The 16,781-nt window shown below is 49.5% G+C and overlaps 7 protein-coding genes across 7 annotated transcripts; 3 read left to right on the top strand and 4 right to left on the bottom strand.

Moving 5' to 3' along the window:
* Positions 1-12: 12 nt before the first annotated feature.
* TERG_03948 (uncharacterized protein) lies at positions 13-1,647 on the top strand (the record flags this gene model as incomplete). Its single annotated transcript, XM_003234850.2, has 1 exon — positions 13-1,647. The coding sequence occupies exon 1, from the start codon at positions 247-249 to the stop codon at positions 1,645-1,647; it is 1,401 nt and encodes a 466-aa protein (XP_003234898.1). The 5' UTR covers positions 13-246.
* Positions 1,648-1,690: 43 nt separating this feature from the next.
* TERG_03947 (uncharacterized protein) lies at positions 1,691-2,992 on the top strand (the record flags this gene model as incomplete). The annotated part of the gene is made up of 1 exon (XM_003234849.1): positions 1,691-2,992. One exon carries the CDS (start codon positions 1,691-1,693, stop codon positions 2,990-2,992), a length of 1,302 nt encoding a protein of 433 aa, XP_003234897.1.
* A 539-nt stretch (positions 2,993-3,531) lies between these two features.
* Positions 3,532-5,168, bottom strand: TERG_03946 (uncharacterized protein; the record flags this gene model as incomplete). The annotated part of the gene is made up of 4 exons (XM_003234848.1): positions 3,532-4,416; positions 4,475-4,591; positions 4,655-4,972; positions 5,058-5,168. 4 exons carry the CDS (start codon positions 5,166-5,168, stop codon positions 3,532-3,534), a joined length of 1,431 nt encoding a protein of 476 aa, XP_003234896.1.
* Positions 5,169-5,989: 821 nt separating this feature from the next.
* On the bottom strand, positions 5,990-6,808 carry TERG_03945 (uncharacterized protein; the record flags this gene model as incomplete). Its single annotated transcript, XM_003234847.1, has 1 exon — positions 5,990-6,808. One exon carries the CDS (start codon positions 6,806-6,808, stop codon positions 5,990-5,992), a length of 819 nt encoding a protein of 272 aa, XP_003234895.1.
* Positions 6,809-7,738: 930 nt separating this feature from the next.
* TERG_03944 (uncharacterized protein) lies at positions 7,739-9,412 on the top strand (the record flags this gene model as incomplete). Its single annotated transcript, XM_003234846.1, has 1 exon — positions 7,739-9,412. One exon carries the CDS (start codon positions 7,739-7,741, stop codon positions 9,410-9,412), a length of 1,674 nt encoding a protein of 557 aa, XP_003234894.1.
* Positions 9,413-9,567: 155 nt separating this feature from the next.
* TERG_03943 (uncharacterized protein) lies at positions 9,568-10,519 on the bottom strand (the record flags this gene model as incomplete). The annotated part of the gene is made up of 2 exons (XM_003234845.1): positions 9,568-10,370; positions 10,450-10,519. The coding sequence occupies 2 exons, from the start codon at positions 10,517-10,519 to the stop codon at positions 9,568-9,570; spliced, it is 873 nt and encodes a 290-aa protein (XP_003234893.1).
* A 1,237-nt stretch (positions 10,520-11,756) lies between these two features.
* Positions 11,757-16,614, bottom strand: TERG_03942 (uncharacterized protein; the record flags this gene model as incomplete). Its single annotated transcript, XM_003234844.2, has 3 exons — positions 16,187-16,614; positions 11,896-16,117; positions 11,757-11,833 (listed from the first exon to the last, which is right to left on the bottom strand). Exons 1-3 carry the CDS (start codon positions 16,580-16,582, stop codon positions 11,757-11,759), a joined length of 4,695 nt encoding a protein of 1,564 aa, XP_003234892.1. The 5' UTR covers positions 16,583-16,614.
* Between the last annotated feature and the right edge of the window lie 167 nt (positions 16,615-16,781).

Raw genomic sequence — 16,781 nt, 5'->3', positions numbered from 1 at the left:
CATCGTGATATTTACCTGCAGATGCAGAAGCTACGACTGTCCCCGTGTTTACTCTTCATGCCTGCAAGATGTAAACATCCCAATCCAGGCAGAGGAAGAAAAATGCAGTTTTTCTTCATGAAGCCCAAATGTTACAGCGCATAGTTTTTCTGTATATCATTTTATCAAATACTCAGGTTTGCATTGGTTTACAAAGAAAGCATTGGAATAATATCGCAGAAATCCGATACGTGACCATAAGCAATAATGTTATCTGACAGCTCAAGTGGAAATAAGAGAGTCCGGAGGTCAAAGTCTTCAGCTTCAGTGCAGAACCGCCGGCCGGCAATGTCAGAGGCTTTCGATTCTGAACTGGCGCAGCTACAAGCTTTGGCAGCGGCATCTCTAGCTATGCGCCGTCATGATAACCGCCCTTCTTCTAGCTTGTCAAGCTCCAAGAAGTGGTATGATCATTCGTCCAGCATGGATGGTAGCTATCACCAACCACCCCCTTTTCCATCCAGCGATACAAAGGATGAGAGTGAGAGTTACTGCCGTACAACCGCCACCGAGTCGACTATACACCCACGAACGTCGGAAGCGTCCGGAGTCATGGAACAGAATAGGCAGAATATCTGCCCAGCTTCGCCGCGTCCATCCTCCTATAGGAGACTTCGGAAATCGAAATCCATGTTTACCACCTCCCACGAGTCTGAACGCTTGTGTCATAAATCCGGTAACAACCAGAGAACAAGTTCGGGAACAAGCCGTCTCTCCCGCCGTACCCTTCGGAGGTCCTTGTCCTTTTTTAGGGGAGGTAGCATGTCAAAAGCCGATAAAGAAAACCATGTAACGGCCTCCGCTTTACCAATTGAACTTGCTAGAGAACAATTCAAAAGGTCTATGGAAGAAAAGCGTGTAGCGAATGGGTCCGAGTCAATTGTTACCCGCAGTTCTCGGCAAGTCCCAAAGCCTTTCAAAAAATCCATGAGGTCAAAAGGAACGGATGCTGGGTCTACTACCCCCTCGAGATATACATCTACTGGCACCCACTGTGGGCCCAAGGGCCGTCTGTTCTCATTTTCGATTAAGAATAGCATCCGTCGGATTTTCGGGAGACGGCCATCAGGTACTCGGGAAGAGTTACCAAAGCAGCATGGAGCCCACCATGATTTTGGCTCTTTTGACGTCGGATCTTCCGAGGACTCTTACTTTGATGAATCTTCCGACTATGCTAAATACCGGGAACATCTACTGTCGCAAAATGCAGCTAATACGGCCCCAAGTGTTCGATCCATGAAGAGCTGCTCGAGCATGGCCACTTCCAACTCGCGCGTTACAAGCTGGACGGACTCGACGGCTGGTAACACACTAACTATGAAGCAGTTTCCGTCATTGACTCGGCAGGGCTTGGATATTATTCGTGAAGATAGTGATGTGTACACACCTACTCCTTCTCCAGGCCGACACCGTCATGATGGGTACTCTATTTTCCGGCAGCCCCTTGACAATACGGTTGACATTGATAGCCAACGGATGTTCTCTGCCCTCATGCGGAACATTGATGAGACTAACAACAATAGGAAAGCTAACCAAGCTCCACTAAACAAGTCAAAGGCCAGGTCAAGCCGTGATTCGTCTACGAATGGGTTCTTCCCTAACTATTAGAGCAATCAAGCAATCACCTAACGCACCCTCCGCAAGGCAGTCGATGTCTGGCTCTAGGGCATCCCCGAGTTCCCGCAGTCTCTTCTCAGTGAGATCAAGCCGCACTGTTAAACTAATTCCACAGGAGATTGCTCGCAAAAATGAGATGGTTTCTAGAAAGCGATCAGACCAGACAATTCGCGGCTTGGATCGTTTAGATCTATTAAGCACATCTATCTCCCAAAACAAGCCCACGGGAGAATGGCAAAACGAGCAGTTAGAACTGCGGGATGACACTGGGAGTGTGATCATCAATAGATCTCAAGAGGATGGAGATATTCCACTATCACCGAGTGTTTATTCAAGGACAACAGAAGTGAGGTCCCCATACAGACTGAATGTTGACTCTTCAGACTCTGATGAGGAAGAACCTGGTACTGTTACAATTCTTGATAGTCAGCGTCTCCCATATCCTCCTAGGCGTAGCAGTCAGGCTGCGAGAGGAATCAGCAGCGACTGGAAAACATGGATGAACTCTCAAATGGATTTAATTGATGCTGCTACCCGTTCGGCAAGCTTAGCAAACCCTACTTACGCTTTTCCTGGACACTACCGAGAGCATACCCAAATTAATGGCCCAAGCCCAGAGGAGCTGAAGCGCGCTTTACTAGCTCGTCGCAAGCAATCATCTCGCGAAGTACCAAGTCCCAACAGCACCGCCGGCGAAAGATCTACCAATGGTGAACCCAGGGCAAACATAACAGCAGCACTCTCTATACCAAACAATAATTTTTCACGCCCACTACGCAGTTCTCCAAATGGCAATCTGTCAGCATGCAGCACGGTAGTGCGAAAACCATCTATAACGACCCCAGCAATTCGTCACCCGTGTACTCCATTGATATGTGATAGTGAAATGACTCCGTCGCCACTATCGGTCCGAGCCAGGAGTATGTCAAGGACACCAATAACTGCCACTGTTCCTCCTCTACAGTACAATAAAACACGGCCAGCCGGGGAGGGCGCTATCTTGGAAGACTCCTCGCTTATGAATGGCGGCCAGTCTTCTCAAGGCCGATCTGGGCCGTCAGTGTCCCCTATATGTCTGACTGATGGTAAAAGTCTACTTCAGGAAATCCAGTTCAATTCCGTGCGCCCAAGGCGTGAGCAGACGAATGGTACCAAAGAAAACAAATGGGCTTCTGCTTCGTACCGCCAGAATGGCCGTCCGAATTATGCGTCAAAACTCAATGGCCTTCATAGTACGATTAGTACCAAGCGTATGGTGGATATATTTTTAAGTGAACGAAGTCAGCCGCCAAGGGGCAGTGCGGATGATAGTGCTCCTGAGCCAGCATTTTTATGAAACTGAAGAAACCATCGGATTCTATTTAGCTTAGCTTACCCTGAGTTCCTTGAACATCCCTCTTGTTGTGTTGGAATAGTGCGTACGAGATAGCATGAATTGCTATCTTTAGGTGTAAGATTAAGTCCTGCATACCTCAATCAATAATATATTTACCAAGTCTTCTTTCGTCCCTAGGTTAACAGTGGACGTAAACATATCCTATATTGGTTGCATTTCATTTTATATGGTGACAACTAATGTAGGTAACTTTCGTGCATATCTGCCATTGAATATATCCAACCAGGAACGATCAGCACCGAGAAGTAATTTATGTTGGGGAAATGATCATGTATATATCTGCGATGGTAAACTTAGAAAGATTATTCAAAATGACAAGATCCTAAGCAGAAAACGGATACATAATTATTCCATGAACGATGCGAAGTATCCAGCAGGGAGGCCCTACTGGCCATAAAACAACAAAGGTCGAAATCAGGGCAGTGTAGTGTGTATTCATGCAATTCATTTTTATGCTTTTATCTCGATAAATATTCAAGTCAAGAACAGTAGTTTGCAGGGAAGCTTCCCCTGACACCACGTAGTTCTCCCTGCCACCAGTCATCTGTACTGTCAGTTTTCTTGATGACGCGAATTCGATCGCCTTCCTTGAAGACGAGATCGCCAGCTCCTTGGCCACCAAAGTCGTAAAGTGCAGTGACGAACTGTATCTGGCTGGTAGAAGCTGTTCGTGGTGGAGGTGGGGGTGGGGGTTTCTTCTTTGCGGCCGCAGCTGCAAGAGATGCTATTCCGCCCATCGAAGGGGCTGCGGCCTGTGTTGGTTTCGTACTGGTGGGTATGGGAGGAATATAATGGGGTGTGTTATGGGGAGGTGTAGGAGCAGGTGCAAGGTGGTGGGCGCTATTATTATTATTATTTACGGACTCGTGTGCTGGTTGTTCTGACGCAGACTGGGTGTCTAGCTGCGATGACGATGTATAGCGGCCGATTCGGGGACGGGAATCCAAGGACGAAGCAGAGGGTAGGCGAGAAAGCGAGTTGGGCGAAGTAGACGGCTTGCGCAACGTACCGCCGGCACCGATAACTGGACGACCATTTGAAGAGGCGTGGTTCCCGTTCCTTTGGTCTCCAGATGTCCGTGGCTGGCGGGCTGTTTTACCGCCGGCAACGCAATTGAAGCCTTCTATCTCACGCTGCACGCCGAGAAACCCTTCTTCAAATGTTTGGATGATATCCTCCATTGGCGGCGGCGGAGATGGGAGCTGTTGTTCTTCACAGTATGTGTGAAGCACGGTATAGTAGAGGGCAAGCAATGTATTCTGAATCTCGATCTGTGCACCAAGGAGATGCGGGAGGATAGAAAAAGTGGCTGTTATTATTCCAGGGAGGACAGAGCGCAGATGGTCGTCTGCAGCGTTATAATCCTAGGTATATCAAGTTAGATACCAGCTTCGTTGCAGAGAAAGAGGGAGGACTGCTTACATCCGTAGCCTTGGATAGATCTGCCTCTGCCTTTGCTAGAGCAGCATTGTCTCTGTCAGAGCGCTTCGTCTTCTTTCTCGAGGAGTCTACTCGACCCTGATATCTTTCAAAATCCAACTATATAGACCAGTTAGCTCGAAGCACACGATATCCTGGTAGGACACTCTTCTCAATACATACCTTTTTATCCTCTCGTTTCTTGATCACTTTCTTAAGCGGCTGCAGATACTCTCTTGCGTCCATGGCCGGCCGAATAATCCGGTCATCAACCGCACTCACTTCCGCGACCAGGTCTGCCTTTAAAGAGTCGTACTCCTCTCTCAATCGGACCACACGGTGTAAGGTATGTTCGGGGACGACCGCAGGGGTATGGTCTGACGACGGCTCCGATGCGCCAACGATAGGGTTGTACAGCTGCTCGAATTCCTGGACAAGGCGAGCCTGGTAGGTGAAGATCGATGACCAGGCATCGCGCCATGCTTTGCTCGATTCGATGATCTAAGATGTTCGTCAGATTCATCTGCAAGAGGGACGGAACGGACGTCTGGTCAACCACGATATAAGTAGCAAGCAAAGACCATACCTTCTGGAGCAGCTTATCGGCATCGTCGAAGTCCTTGAGCAGAACAGAGACCTGGCTCTCGTCTGCCGAACGCTTCATGAACTTGCCAAACTGGCGATTGATGTTGAGCATGGTGGCGGCTTTTGCGAGATAACGCAGGCTGAAAGGGGGGATCCAAAGGGGTAGACTCTGCTTCGTCCCGCCGTCCGCTGAGTCTAGCAGTCTAGCTAACTAGTTTAACTGACTACCAGGCAGACCAGCGATAGATAGCCCGCGATGGATGGCACGAACCGAGTCTGGAACCCAGCTCTCCAGGGCGAAAAGAGGTGGCAGTGGAGGAGACGAGGGCGAAAATTTAGCCAACCCGTCAACTAGTCAACTGGTTTAATTGATTGATCTCGAGCATGCGCACGGCGGGGTCTGGCATCGACGAAGAAAAGGGCTCCCAGGATGCAGAGCCGCTCTGCGCTCCGCCATGTGTAGAGACAGATGGATGTCTGTCTGTCCTCTGGCAGGGAGGAAAAGGAGAGTGAGTAGGCAAGAGAAAGAAACCTGCTGCGTCACAGAGTCAAGCGCGAGCCCATCCCCTGCTGTTTCATCAGCTCCAGCACCGCCCTCTGTGCGACTTGTTGGATCCCACTTTTAACTAACTTATACCTGCAGGAAAAAGGACCGTACAGACCGAGCGATTACGCGTTAACGAGCTACTTATTAGCTGCCTAAGCATATACGCCAAGTGGTGGAGTTCCGTCGACATGGACTTCATAGCTGGGGGGGGGGGGGGGGGTTGTCTTCTGGAAGAGCATATTCTAGCTAGACGGTACAATACGACATGCTTGCATTGAAAACACAGTCGAAGGGAAGAAAAGCTCTGCTTCCCTCTTAGCAGTTTGGCCTCGCGGTCAAGAGATGTCCCATCATTCCGCTAATGCCATGCAATCCGTGGCTCGTCTTCATAGGAAGTCTTGCATTGCCCAAGCATCCTGGCAGATTTCTCTAAAGTCAGCCTTTGTGATAATGACGTCCCTTTCGTTAATCTCGTTTCTTTGCCGGCCGACGACCTCCTCAAAAGTCAAGGTCATGTCGCCAGTGACTTCGGTGGTATCCTCCTTGCGAGTTGCAATGATTTCTTCGACAATGGAAGCAATTCCTCGGTCAGCCTTCCTTGCCCACTTATGGAAAATGATACAGGGGGCTTTCCGGTCGATGTTTGCGGTGACAACCACTCGGGTCTCTGACCCATCTGTCTCCAGCCACCCCCTAGCATCCATGGATAGCTTCCTCCCCGTTTCCAATAGCCCAGTCTCTACGACTACTGTCGGCCATTCGTGATGGAGTGGTCTGAGGCTACCGTCTGGCTCCTTGACGAATCTTCCGGTCTTGCTGGTGACTCGGCTGCTGCGAGTATCAGCCAGCCTGTCTGGAAGGCCCATTTCTAGGACCCCAACCCTGATGTAGAATATCAGATCGCTCGCGACAGATTCATGACCAGGCTTCGCCATTGTTTTGATAATTAGCAGTCTTTCTGGTAGATTGGCCGTAATTCGAGGGCCTTTATCGAGGTACTCGGAATCGAAGTCGTCGAGTATACTTGGAGGCACGTCTACTACTACGAGAAAAGGGCTCTGATCATCTTTATAGCACTCCTCCACTGCTGCCCTGAGGTCCTTCATATTGGTATATCTGATCTGGCGTGTTCCTCCAGGAAGCCCAGTCAATAGGCTTAAGGAGGCTTCACCCTGGGGTATTGTTGCCCCGTCTGAATAAGACATGGCGAGAGTCTGCAATATAGATGTGCTGTATTTATATATTTCAGAATGTGAATACAATACAAAGATATAACAAGATGTATGTTGGTCAACACGGAAACATATTTATATGACATCAAGAAAACTCAAAATACCTAAATATTGATACTTCTTATTCATACTCTATCGCTAGCCTAAAGAGGACTAAAGTCCTTCAAGCAAGATACATAGTGGATTTCTTAAGGATACCAAAACCATAAATTGCATTGAGTACTCTATACTTCCCTTACCAGGAGGCCACATCAAGTAGGAGACAAAAAGTGAGTCCTGCAGTAAAGGCCAGCTGCACGAAGGTTCCATCAGATAAGGACGATATAAAGTGGATAGAGTAACCGCAGATATAGAATTCAGCTGTCGATGTATTCTCACTTCTATAGAACTACTCCCGTCTATGGCCCCCGAGCTAGGGACGGGGATCTATAACTAGTTGGTTATAATCAACAGGTAGTTTTTAGTCAACGGCCCCGAACTCTATCATAATTCTCCGTCCTGGGCCATGTTTAGTGGATATGAAGATCCAGACCAGGTTGACGACAAAGAACAGCCACGCAGACCATTTGCATCAGCTGAATATTCAGTCTTCGCATCGAAAAATAGCCAGAATCTCGCAGTTTTTCACTCTTTAACAAGTCGTTGAAGTCGCAAATTTCCTTCTTTGGACTCGAATAACACTGCTTAGTAATCATGGTTTTATCGATAAGATATATATGACTAAGCATAAATCACGCTTTGACGCGTTTTAACTCAAAGAGGAAAGTTTTGATGTCGAGGCAGCCATTTTTGCATTAAAAAACAGTCAGATACACCATCAGAAAGGGGATTATCCGGGGGGCAGGACAAGGATATGAGGAGGCGGACGCACGAATCTATAATACCAGGCGTCGAGACTGAGCCATGGCTTCCCAAAGAATGAGCCTCTCGGTCCCGCCAATTCAGAATACCGCGCCGGTGATCAAATTCCAATGCCTCTTCACCCACGATATCAGGCGGAAAGCGAAAAGGTGGCAGGATGGATTTCTCCGGTTTCATACGTTCAACAAACGCGTTATGGTCTATGACACCACCGGGAATCTGGTTGGGGACTTACACTGGCGAGATCGTGATATGCTGCAGGATGGGGATGAATTCGAACTGGAGAGAGGTATCCTCGTCCAAGCTGGCGAGCAACTCGAGAGTACAGTGACCGATTTGACAGGGCTGCTTGAGAAACGGAAGTCATCCCCCGCTAAACCGGACCACTCTCAATCCCGCCCAAGGAATGCCAATGTTGGGCGGCCGAACGATTTCAAAGCTCCTTTTCCATCCAGCGGCTCGAGTATGAAGTCTTTAAACGAGGTGCTTGGGATTAAGAAGAGTACGCAACCAACAAGAGTGATAAGATCTCCCTATGTAGAACGAGAGAGATTAAACAAAAGCATATGCGAATCCGAGGAGAGACCGGCCAAGAAGCGAAAACCGTCTCCTGAGAGTGACACGGAGGAGCCATCTCGACTGTCCCCTTCACCACCGCCGCGGCCGACAAGGGGCTTTAAACCCCAATCAAGACCTAACGTGGAAGAACCGGTTACTAATAGCAAGCCTCGCAAAGCCTCTGACGCTGAACCTCGTGCTCCGGGTGGGGTTACAGACCTATGTAATAAGATATCAAATGAAAGCAACCGCCCTGGCTTTGCATCGGCCTCGACTGCATCATTCCGACCAGCGAGTGCAGTTGAGCCAGAGCCAATTTCGACAAAGGATCGCCGAAAAAAGTCCAGTGGTAAAGCGTCAGCAAACCAAATGTCTCTCACATCCATGTTTGGCAATGTTCCAACCACGACCCTTGAAGTTGCACCCAGGCGACCTCGCAACCAACTTATTTTTGTGGACAAACTTGCGGAACAACTAGCCAAAGCAAGAGAAAAGAGGAAACTCGCCGAAAATAATACAGTCATGAACTCAGAATCATCCAAGAGAGCGGATACCCTGAAAGCTCCGTCCGCTTTGATGCCAAGGGATAAGAATATAACCTCATTCCAATCTAAGGAACAATTGTCTATAGATGGGAATAATGACGGTGAGGCCCCTCGTGTGCAACAAAAGGCAACGAGCTTACTGGGATTTTTCAAGCCGGCTGCGGTTACGACCCAAGGACAAGAGATTCAGCATGATGACGGTGAGGAGGCTACTGTGGCAGAGCCAAAGCCTTCTAGGCCCATGCAGAATATACAGCGGAGTCTTTCAGTTACAGATTCCATGCCGGTGAATACTACAGGTTCAGCCAAGGCCCCGGCCCTGGAGGCGCCTGTCCCTCATGTCGAATCCGGCGTACAGAATGCACAGCCAAAAAAGCATGGGCCCCTTGAAAGGTCCATCTCAGATTCGTCGGCCCTAAACCCACCCCGATCTTTGCCTAAAAAGCGAGTTATCCAAACAAGGCTTTTCCCAGATCGGATACTAAGCCTACCAGCAATAGACGAGCCTGAGGTTGAAGTCGAACAAGGACCCTGGACGTCCGAAGCACTAGATCTGTTCGACTGGTGGCCCCCAGATCGACCTAAACCCACAGTTGGAAGCATCCCTATATAGAACTTTCACATCCGTAGTTATTTTTGGCTCCGACATATAGCTTATGATTAACGATAGAATATATAATACCCCTCTTTATACCTCCCTGCATTTCCTGGGAGCTATATCCAAGCATTATAGATGCAAAGCACACGATTAGGCGTAGATATTACCCTTCATCCTCGCTTAACTAGAGTTCCAGAGATGTAGGGCAATGGTCCCGAGGTAAACGATAAGTCTAGGTCAACGCTCCCCCAACCACCGTCAACATCCGCAACGGCCCGAAGCGTACGCTCTGTGTCTCTGTCCAAGTTGCATCCACCCATGAAGAAACTCCAGCCTGAAAGGCCATATATAGCCTGGACAAATCTTGCAACCCAGCTTCCCTTAGCTGTGGTCCAAGGATTCACGACATGCTCGCAAACAAGCATCTTCCCGCCGGGTTTGAGCAAGTCATAAAGACTCTTTACCGTCTTTTCTGGCGTATGAACTGAACACAATACCCGAATACAGACGATAGTATCAAAAAGACCTTTCCCCTCATTGGTCTCGTCATTGAGTGCGCCGGCCTTCTTCAGCGCCGGAAGTAGAGACTCAGGCTGGGCTCCACAGTGTAGAACTCGGTATTTAGATGCTAGACCGCAAGACTCAACCTTAGCATAAAGGTCCTTATGCAGTCCTACGCATGGCTCTGCACCATACATGACCCGTAAATTCGGGTTTGTGAAGAGCGGCGTCTGGGTGCCGGTTCCAGGACCGATGTCGAGAACAACCCCATCCGCATGCGCGAGAAGTGGTGGTATAAGAAGACTAGAGCCAGCGGGCTCTGGAGCAGGCGCATTTGGATCCCCGTTTGCTCTAGCAGTCGAGAAGTCGATCCAGAACCTTGAAAAGGCTTCATCTTTGATCTCTTGCATATTGAATATAGGTGCGAGTAGCTGGCCACGCAGGATAGTTTCCAGCATCACCGTCATAAAGCCTAGATACATAGTCAATACACTGCGTAAGACGGGCCTTTTCATCATGTACGAGGGATTCAATCATGTTTCTCTACTTACTGTAGGCAGCTGAGACGCCTAGGTAGCCTGGCTCTGCAAGCTCATTTATACGCTCAACAAGAGTCGGCATATTTGGTTATCGGGAACTCGTTATACCGGATATAAAGCTAGTCTAATAACCCAGATAAAGTGAAAGAAATGTGTCCAGGTGTGAATTGGAGATTATGAGGAAACAACCCTGGCTAAATAACTCAATGTTCGGGGTCCATGGTTGCTTTTATATCCTCGGGGAGGGCAAGGTTTCGGGAACTCGGGTACTCTATATATCGTTTGTTATCAGAGCCGACTAACTATTTAGTTATGGAACTATTGGTTGACAATATCTCGAATTTGATACTAGCAGAGGTCTTATACGGCCTCTATACTCGGCTTAAATAGGGGCCTCAGACTATATCAAAACGTCCACTTCTGCCGGAGTAAATAATCTCATTTGAATACAAACTAGGGTACTATCTTAACCAGTATCGCTATGAAAACAAAGCACAAAAGCCAGAGAGTTGATTGATATTTGTTTAGTTAGGTACGTTTAGGATGGGAGAAGATAGAGAGATGTTTGAGACGAGTCGAAAAAGCCGGGAACGAAATAGATAGGACAGGGTAAAGATTAGTAGTTATAACAGTCCACCTTGTAAAGTGAAGGGAGGAGGGCATGCATAAGTAAATCAAAGAGAGAGAGCAAGCGGTCCAAGAAACAAGGACTTGGCCAATCTGACATAGGAAACAAGTGTAAGTAAAACGCAAAGAAAGCTAATTGCCAAACAGCGACGAAAAAAATCTGCAAAGCAAAAGAAGTATTCACAGCTGCGGAAAAAATAAAATAAAAGAATTTGGAGCAGGAAAAGGGTAATGGGCAAGGTAGTATTGGCAGAACGATCGTACAAGAAGTTGGTACATAATTGTGAGGAGGGTAGGGTTCCGCCTTGTTCAAAGGTGAAGATATAAGTATAAGCACCAAGGAGAGCAATGCTCGAACACCAGGCACATAATACACCATCCTGCAAAACAATTAGCGTAACAAATCAAGAAAGGGTCAAGGCCAAGGTAGACCAAAACATAAATATGAAGGGAAGATAAGGAAGAAGTAAGCATGGCAAAGTATTACAAAGCTATTGTAGAGTGAAGATACGGCATGATAGCCAGACACGTCATGAATGAAGACCAATTAAGGAAATTCGTAAAAGGTGGACAATCACCAAGGGTTGGGACTTTTTGCTGCTTTTAGTACTCCACGTTCATGGGAAGATAGTAATAGGTATCATTTGCAGAAATGTTCTTTTCTATAAGCATAGGTTGGGCGGACGGCCAACCTAGGAATGCGAGTGATTGCTCAGCCTTGAATTGACGAAGCGGCTGGTTCTTGAAAGGGAGCCAACATCATGTTTGCCTAGGGAAGGAGAAAGTTAGCACAAAAAAAAAAATGACAAAGGGAAAGGAATTTAATCTTACCGTCACAACAAGCGCGGACATTCTCTATTTTGTCGGCCTCTCTTTCCTGTCTTTCTAAGATACGTCGCAGATCTTCGGCGCTGTCTTCTTGGCTTGTATCGTCTACACTTCCCCGCTTGCCACCATACCGACTTCGACGGCTGGAGAACGTTCCCATCATCCCGGAGGTTTTGAACATGCTGCTCAATCTCGAGACGGAGCCTTGTCGGGCCTGTTCAGCCCTCATGGTACTATCAGGCGGTCGAACTGAAAGAGATGGCGATTCATGGCCGGGAGTTATATCGTACCCACGGGCCATACCTCGGGCTGCTCTGCTGCTATGTGACGCGGCAGATCGTCGCGAGTAGTCAGTCATGCGGGATGATCTGCCGTTTAGAGAAGGGTTGAAGTCAAGTGGGCCATCTTCTGGTGTGCTGTGCAGAATAAAATCCCCTTCTTCTTCATTCGCCCGCAAGAGGAGATATGAAAGTGCGTTGAACCAAGTCTCATGGCGTTGGCTGGTGGCAGCAGTGAACCTCATGGTTCTGCCGGGAGTAACCACTTCCAAACTCTTGCGGTGAAGGCCTGGAGGATACGGGTTATCGTCAGTGACAACTCGAACAGCTTCAATGGCTACGCTCTTGGCCATCAACTGAGCTTTGCTAGCAGTCTGCGGGCTCTGGGTACTCCAGTACAAAGTCCTGGTGAATGGATGGACCCAGAAGTATCGTCTATGTCTTGTCTGGGAGAAGTCTGGTCGGCCTGGCTTGCGAGTGTACTTCCAGAGGAACTCTCCAATCATGGTCTGCGTGATGGCTTGGATCATGCGAGGATCAGTGCCGGGTTCAAAGCCGTATTCCGACCTTGACAGATTGAACCGATCATCAAGCTCGGAGGCAAACGATGAAATCGAAGAGCGTCGGGAGGCTGCACCGCTGTGTTTGTGCTGAGTTTTTGACCCATTGCTTCCTTGAACAGTGGCGGTTCCCGTAGCTTGTTCGTTGGGTGTCCTTGGTCGAGATGCTGGAACTCCTGATCGATAGGCAGAGGCCGGGGCTACCGGAGGCCCCATGGTACCGAGACCACCTGTTGGGCTCTCTGTTGATAATCTCTGAGCGGCGGCAGCAATTGCTTGCTTGTGGTCTGGTGGAAGAGGCGGGTGGACCATAGCACTACGTCGGCTTCCTGCGCTCCCAGGTCTTTTGGCGGCAGCGTTGGGAAGCAGGAAATTGTCGTTAACCGATGAGGGCTGTGTCTTGGCTCTAGGGGTGGCCAAGGCAGCTTCCTCTAATGAGCCGGGGAACGCAGAGACTGGTGCTCTCGACTCTGGCGTCTTCGGTGGTGGCATGACATATTTGTCTAGCAGGAGAGAATCGATCTGCTTGCTGGTCAAGATAGTCTGAGCTCCATTCTCTGTGACACTGGTACGCGCAAATGAACGTAATGGTTGTTCAGACTTCGCGGAACCGGTAACCTCCGTAACGAACTTGGGCGGCGGCATCATTTCGCGTGATGATCCCAAGGACGAGGGAACCTCTGTATCCTTATCATGGACAGCAGTTCTCGGTCTTCTTGGAGAAGTCTCTGTCTCTGAGCCTGTACCTAAAGCAACTACCGGTGGAATAACCGTAGGCGCGGGCTTTGGTACGACTGGTGTAGTAGACTCGGCATAAATCGACGACATCTCTAGATGGATGGATGGCTTGACAACTTCAGGCTGAGTGGGAGGAGAAATTGGTGGTGTGTCGATAGTTTGAATAGAAGATGCCATGTATTTCGGAGGAGTGCAAGGAACAGGGAGAGCAGCCGGGATTGGAAGAGGAGTGACGGGACGACATTGCTCAAATGTAACATCAGAAAAGGCGAGTTGCATTGAGCTTCGTCGCGGCTGTTCAACAACAGGTGCCAGAACAGGGGTCGTTTCTTCGAACACTATTGGTGAATGTTCCAGTTTGATGGGCTCAGGGGCCGGTTCTGGATCAGGAGACGACGAAGTTATAGGAAGAGGAACGGGGATAGGTGCGATAATATCGCGGGATCTATCCTCCTCGGCGGGTGTGGCAACTGGAGGAGAATCGAACATGACCATGGCTTCGCTTTGTACCATGTCTTGAGGCTTTGCAGATGCATACTGAGTTGCCATGTCCACCGCGGTAGACTCTGAAGGTTCCGCCGGCGGTGTATCATGGATAACTACTAGTCCACTTTGAGCCATTGGTTGAGATTTGACAGGGGAACATTGGGTTGCCATATCTACTGATTTGACAGGCTCTGACGGAAGAGTGCTGAAGACGACCATGGCATCAGTCTGGGTAATAGGACAGTGTTTCGAATCAATAGACTGCGTTGAGCTGTCGACAAGGACTGCAGATGTTGTGGAAGTCGTTGCATTCGCGGTCTGAGGAGCAAGAGTCTGTGTGGCTACAGTTCCATTTGCAGGAGCAGGAGCAGGCCATGGCTCAGTCATCATGGAAGAGTCGACCATGGCTACACGAGGTGACTGGTCGGCATCTTTATTTTGCAAGAAGCTGAGATTGCGAATAGGGGTAGATTCAGCTGAGACAGGATTATTGTTGGGTTGTTGCAGCGGGCTCCCGAATTCACCATCACTGCCCATGCCGGCTTCACCAAGCTCCGCAAAGAGGCTTCGTCCACCCTCAACTCTAGATTTGGGACTATGCAGGCTGCCGCCGGGAGATTGGGTTTCGTAGCCCATGCTTCCGCCCGCCTGGATCGTCTCCTCGGACGATCTTGCGTGTCTGCCTCTTTGCATCTTCAAGCGGTAGCGAGGCGGGTGGGATTGCACAGGCGTATGCACTTCATTGTAGGGGTAATCATCCTCATCAGCGGATGTAGATGCAGTGCTCATGAACGAAGAGCGATCGCCAGCCTTTGCGTTTCTGAGTTTATACGGCTTTGTGCGAGGCAATTCAATCTGTCCAACTGCGCGGCCTTCCGTTTCTGTGAGCTCATCGCTACTGTCTCCCGCCATATCTTCAGTGCCTGTCTGGAAATTCTCACTTTCAGTCGCTGTCTCGGTTTCATGCGCGGTCTCAAAGCCACCGTCTTCAGTTTCGTTTGCAGTCTGGTATGCATCACTTGCGCTTACGTAGCCAGAGCGAGGACGGGGCCGAGGACGGGTATAGACGACTGATGTCTGCCTTGGTCGCACAGTCTTGGTAGGGCTGGGCTCCATGACCTCTTCATCCTCCCAATCAGGCTCATCCAGTTCAATTTCGGTGATACCTCTCCTACCGGCACCAAGCATATCTGGACGCGGAGGTTTCTTGAAGATCTCCGCCTTGGTCTTTTGGCGCCTCTGTGCACTGCCGTGAGCCGCAGCTATTTCATTTCTGCGGGCTTCGAGGTCATCGCGGGCCTCTTGTAGCATGCGCTTGAGTTCAATCTTCTCAGACTTTTCACGGTGAATGTTGCTCTTGAGGTTCTGAATCATACGGTGGGCATGATGGAGAGAGCTCTTGAGTGTTTCGGACTCCAAGTGACCGTGACGTGGCGTGGCCTTGTTGGGTGATGGAGGAGGGGAGTTTTCAGGGGTATCTTCATCGTCGTCATTGTTTTTGGTCTCCATGTCGACGTTCCTAGTAGGTTCAGATTCGTGCTGTCGAAGTTTGGCGGCTACAGCCTTTGCAAGCTCCTGGTTCTGCCCGACTAGTTCGTCAACCTTCTTTCGCAGATTATTACGTTCAGCATCTCCCGTGTTGAGGTTGCGTCGCAAGATGTGCAGTTCAGAATCATGGGCTTTTTGGGCTGCAGAGTGCTCCTCAATGAGTTTTCCGTTAGCCTGCTTGAGCTCGTCGAGCTCCCGCTGGACACTGTTCTTCTTCGCAGTCAGGGCATTTAAATTGGCAGTCAGCCTATTCTCACGAGCAGCAGCTTCCTTGGCGGCGGCCATGAGTTCATGGGACTGTGTCTCCAGTCTCCAGTTCTCATCTTTGTACCGTTGTTCACTCTCATCTAGGGATCTGATGCGCTGGGAGAACCCTTCGGCTTCAAGCTCGAGCCTGGATTTTTCCAAGTTCGTTTCGCGGAGAGCCTCATCCCGCTCGGCAAGGAGAGCCTGAAGCTGGCGGACTTGTGTGAGAAGTGAGGTGCTGATTTCGGTAGCGAACTCAATGTCGTGGATACGGCTAGCAGGCTGGTTGCGTTGTCTTCTGGACGGAACGCTCACTTTGGAGGGCGAATTGGTCGCCTGGCTTGACAGGAATGCTGGGCTTGAGGGAGTCTACTCCTGTGTTAGCAGGTACATTGATATAAAGCTATGCTATGTATGCGCGTGTGATGGCGATCTTACCCGACTGTCGAGGGGCGTATCTTCAGGCGCGAGCAGCCTTGGCTTGGCACCAAAGGTTGTCCTGGCCGACTCACGTCCGACCTCATTGTAGTCTCTCTCCAAGGCGAGCAGCTTTTCACGCAACTCAGGCCCGATCTCACCTTCATCTTCCTGCTGTTCGACTTCTTTTAGCTTATCAGCGAGTTCCTGCTGCTGGCGGACGAGAGCAGTGCCAAGCTTGGACGTCTCCTCTAGCCTCCGGTCCGTTTCAGCGAGGTGAATTTCCAGTGCCCGTTTCAGCTGAGAAGGTGAAGACGAGTTCAGGGTCAGGAGCTGGTTGTCGAAGGACGAGTAGCGATGCGGTTCCCGTTGTGACTGGACAGCGGCCAGGGGGGTTGCCACAAATGGGTCGTCCATGGCTGACTCGGGCCGTAATCGAAGATATAAGTCGTAGTCGATGGGGGGCGGAAAACGAGTGCGGGTGATATCGCTGCCTGCTTTCTCGTTCCCTTTCCTTTTCCCCCCCTCCTTTTTCAATAATCTTCCCCGGCTGTCTTCTCTCCTTGGAATTCTCAGTATCTGCTACAGAGAATTCAGGCGTGCGACCTCATTATAG

Source organism: Trichophyton rubrum (assembly GCF_000151425.1).
Source record: "Trichophyton rubrum CBS 118892 genomic scaffold supercont2.4, whole genome shotgun sequence".
In the NCBI taxonomy this organism is placed as follows: Eukaryota; Fungi; Ascomycota; class Eurotiomycetes; order Onygenales; family Arthrodermataceae; genus Trichophyton; species Trichophyton rubrum.
The sequence above is the reverse complement of the archived record's forward strand: the minus strand, read 5'-3'. Positions and strand labels throughout refer to the sequence as shown.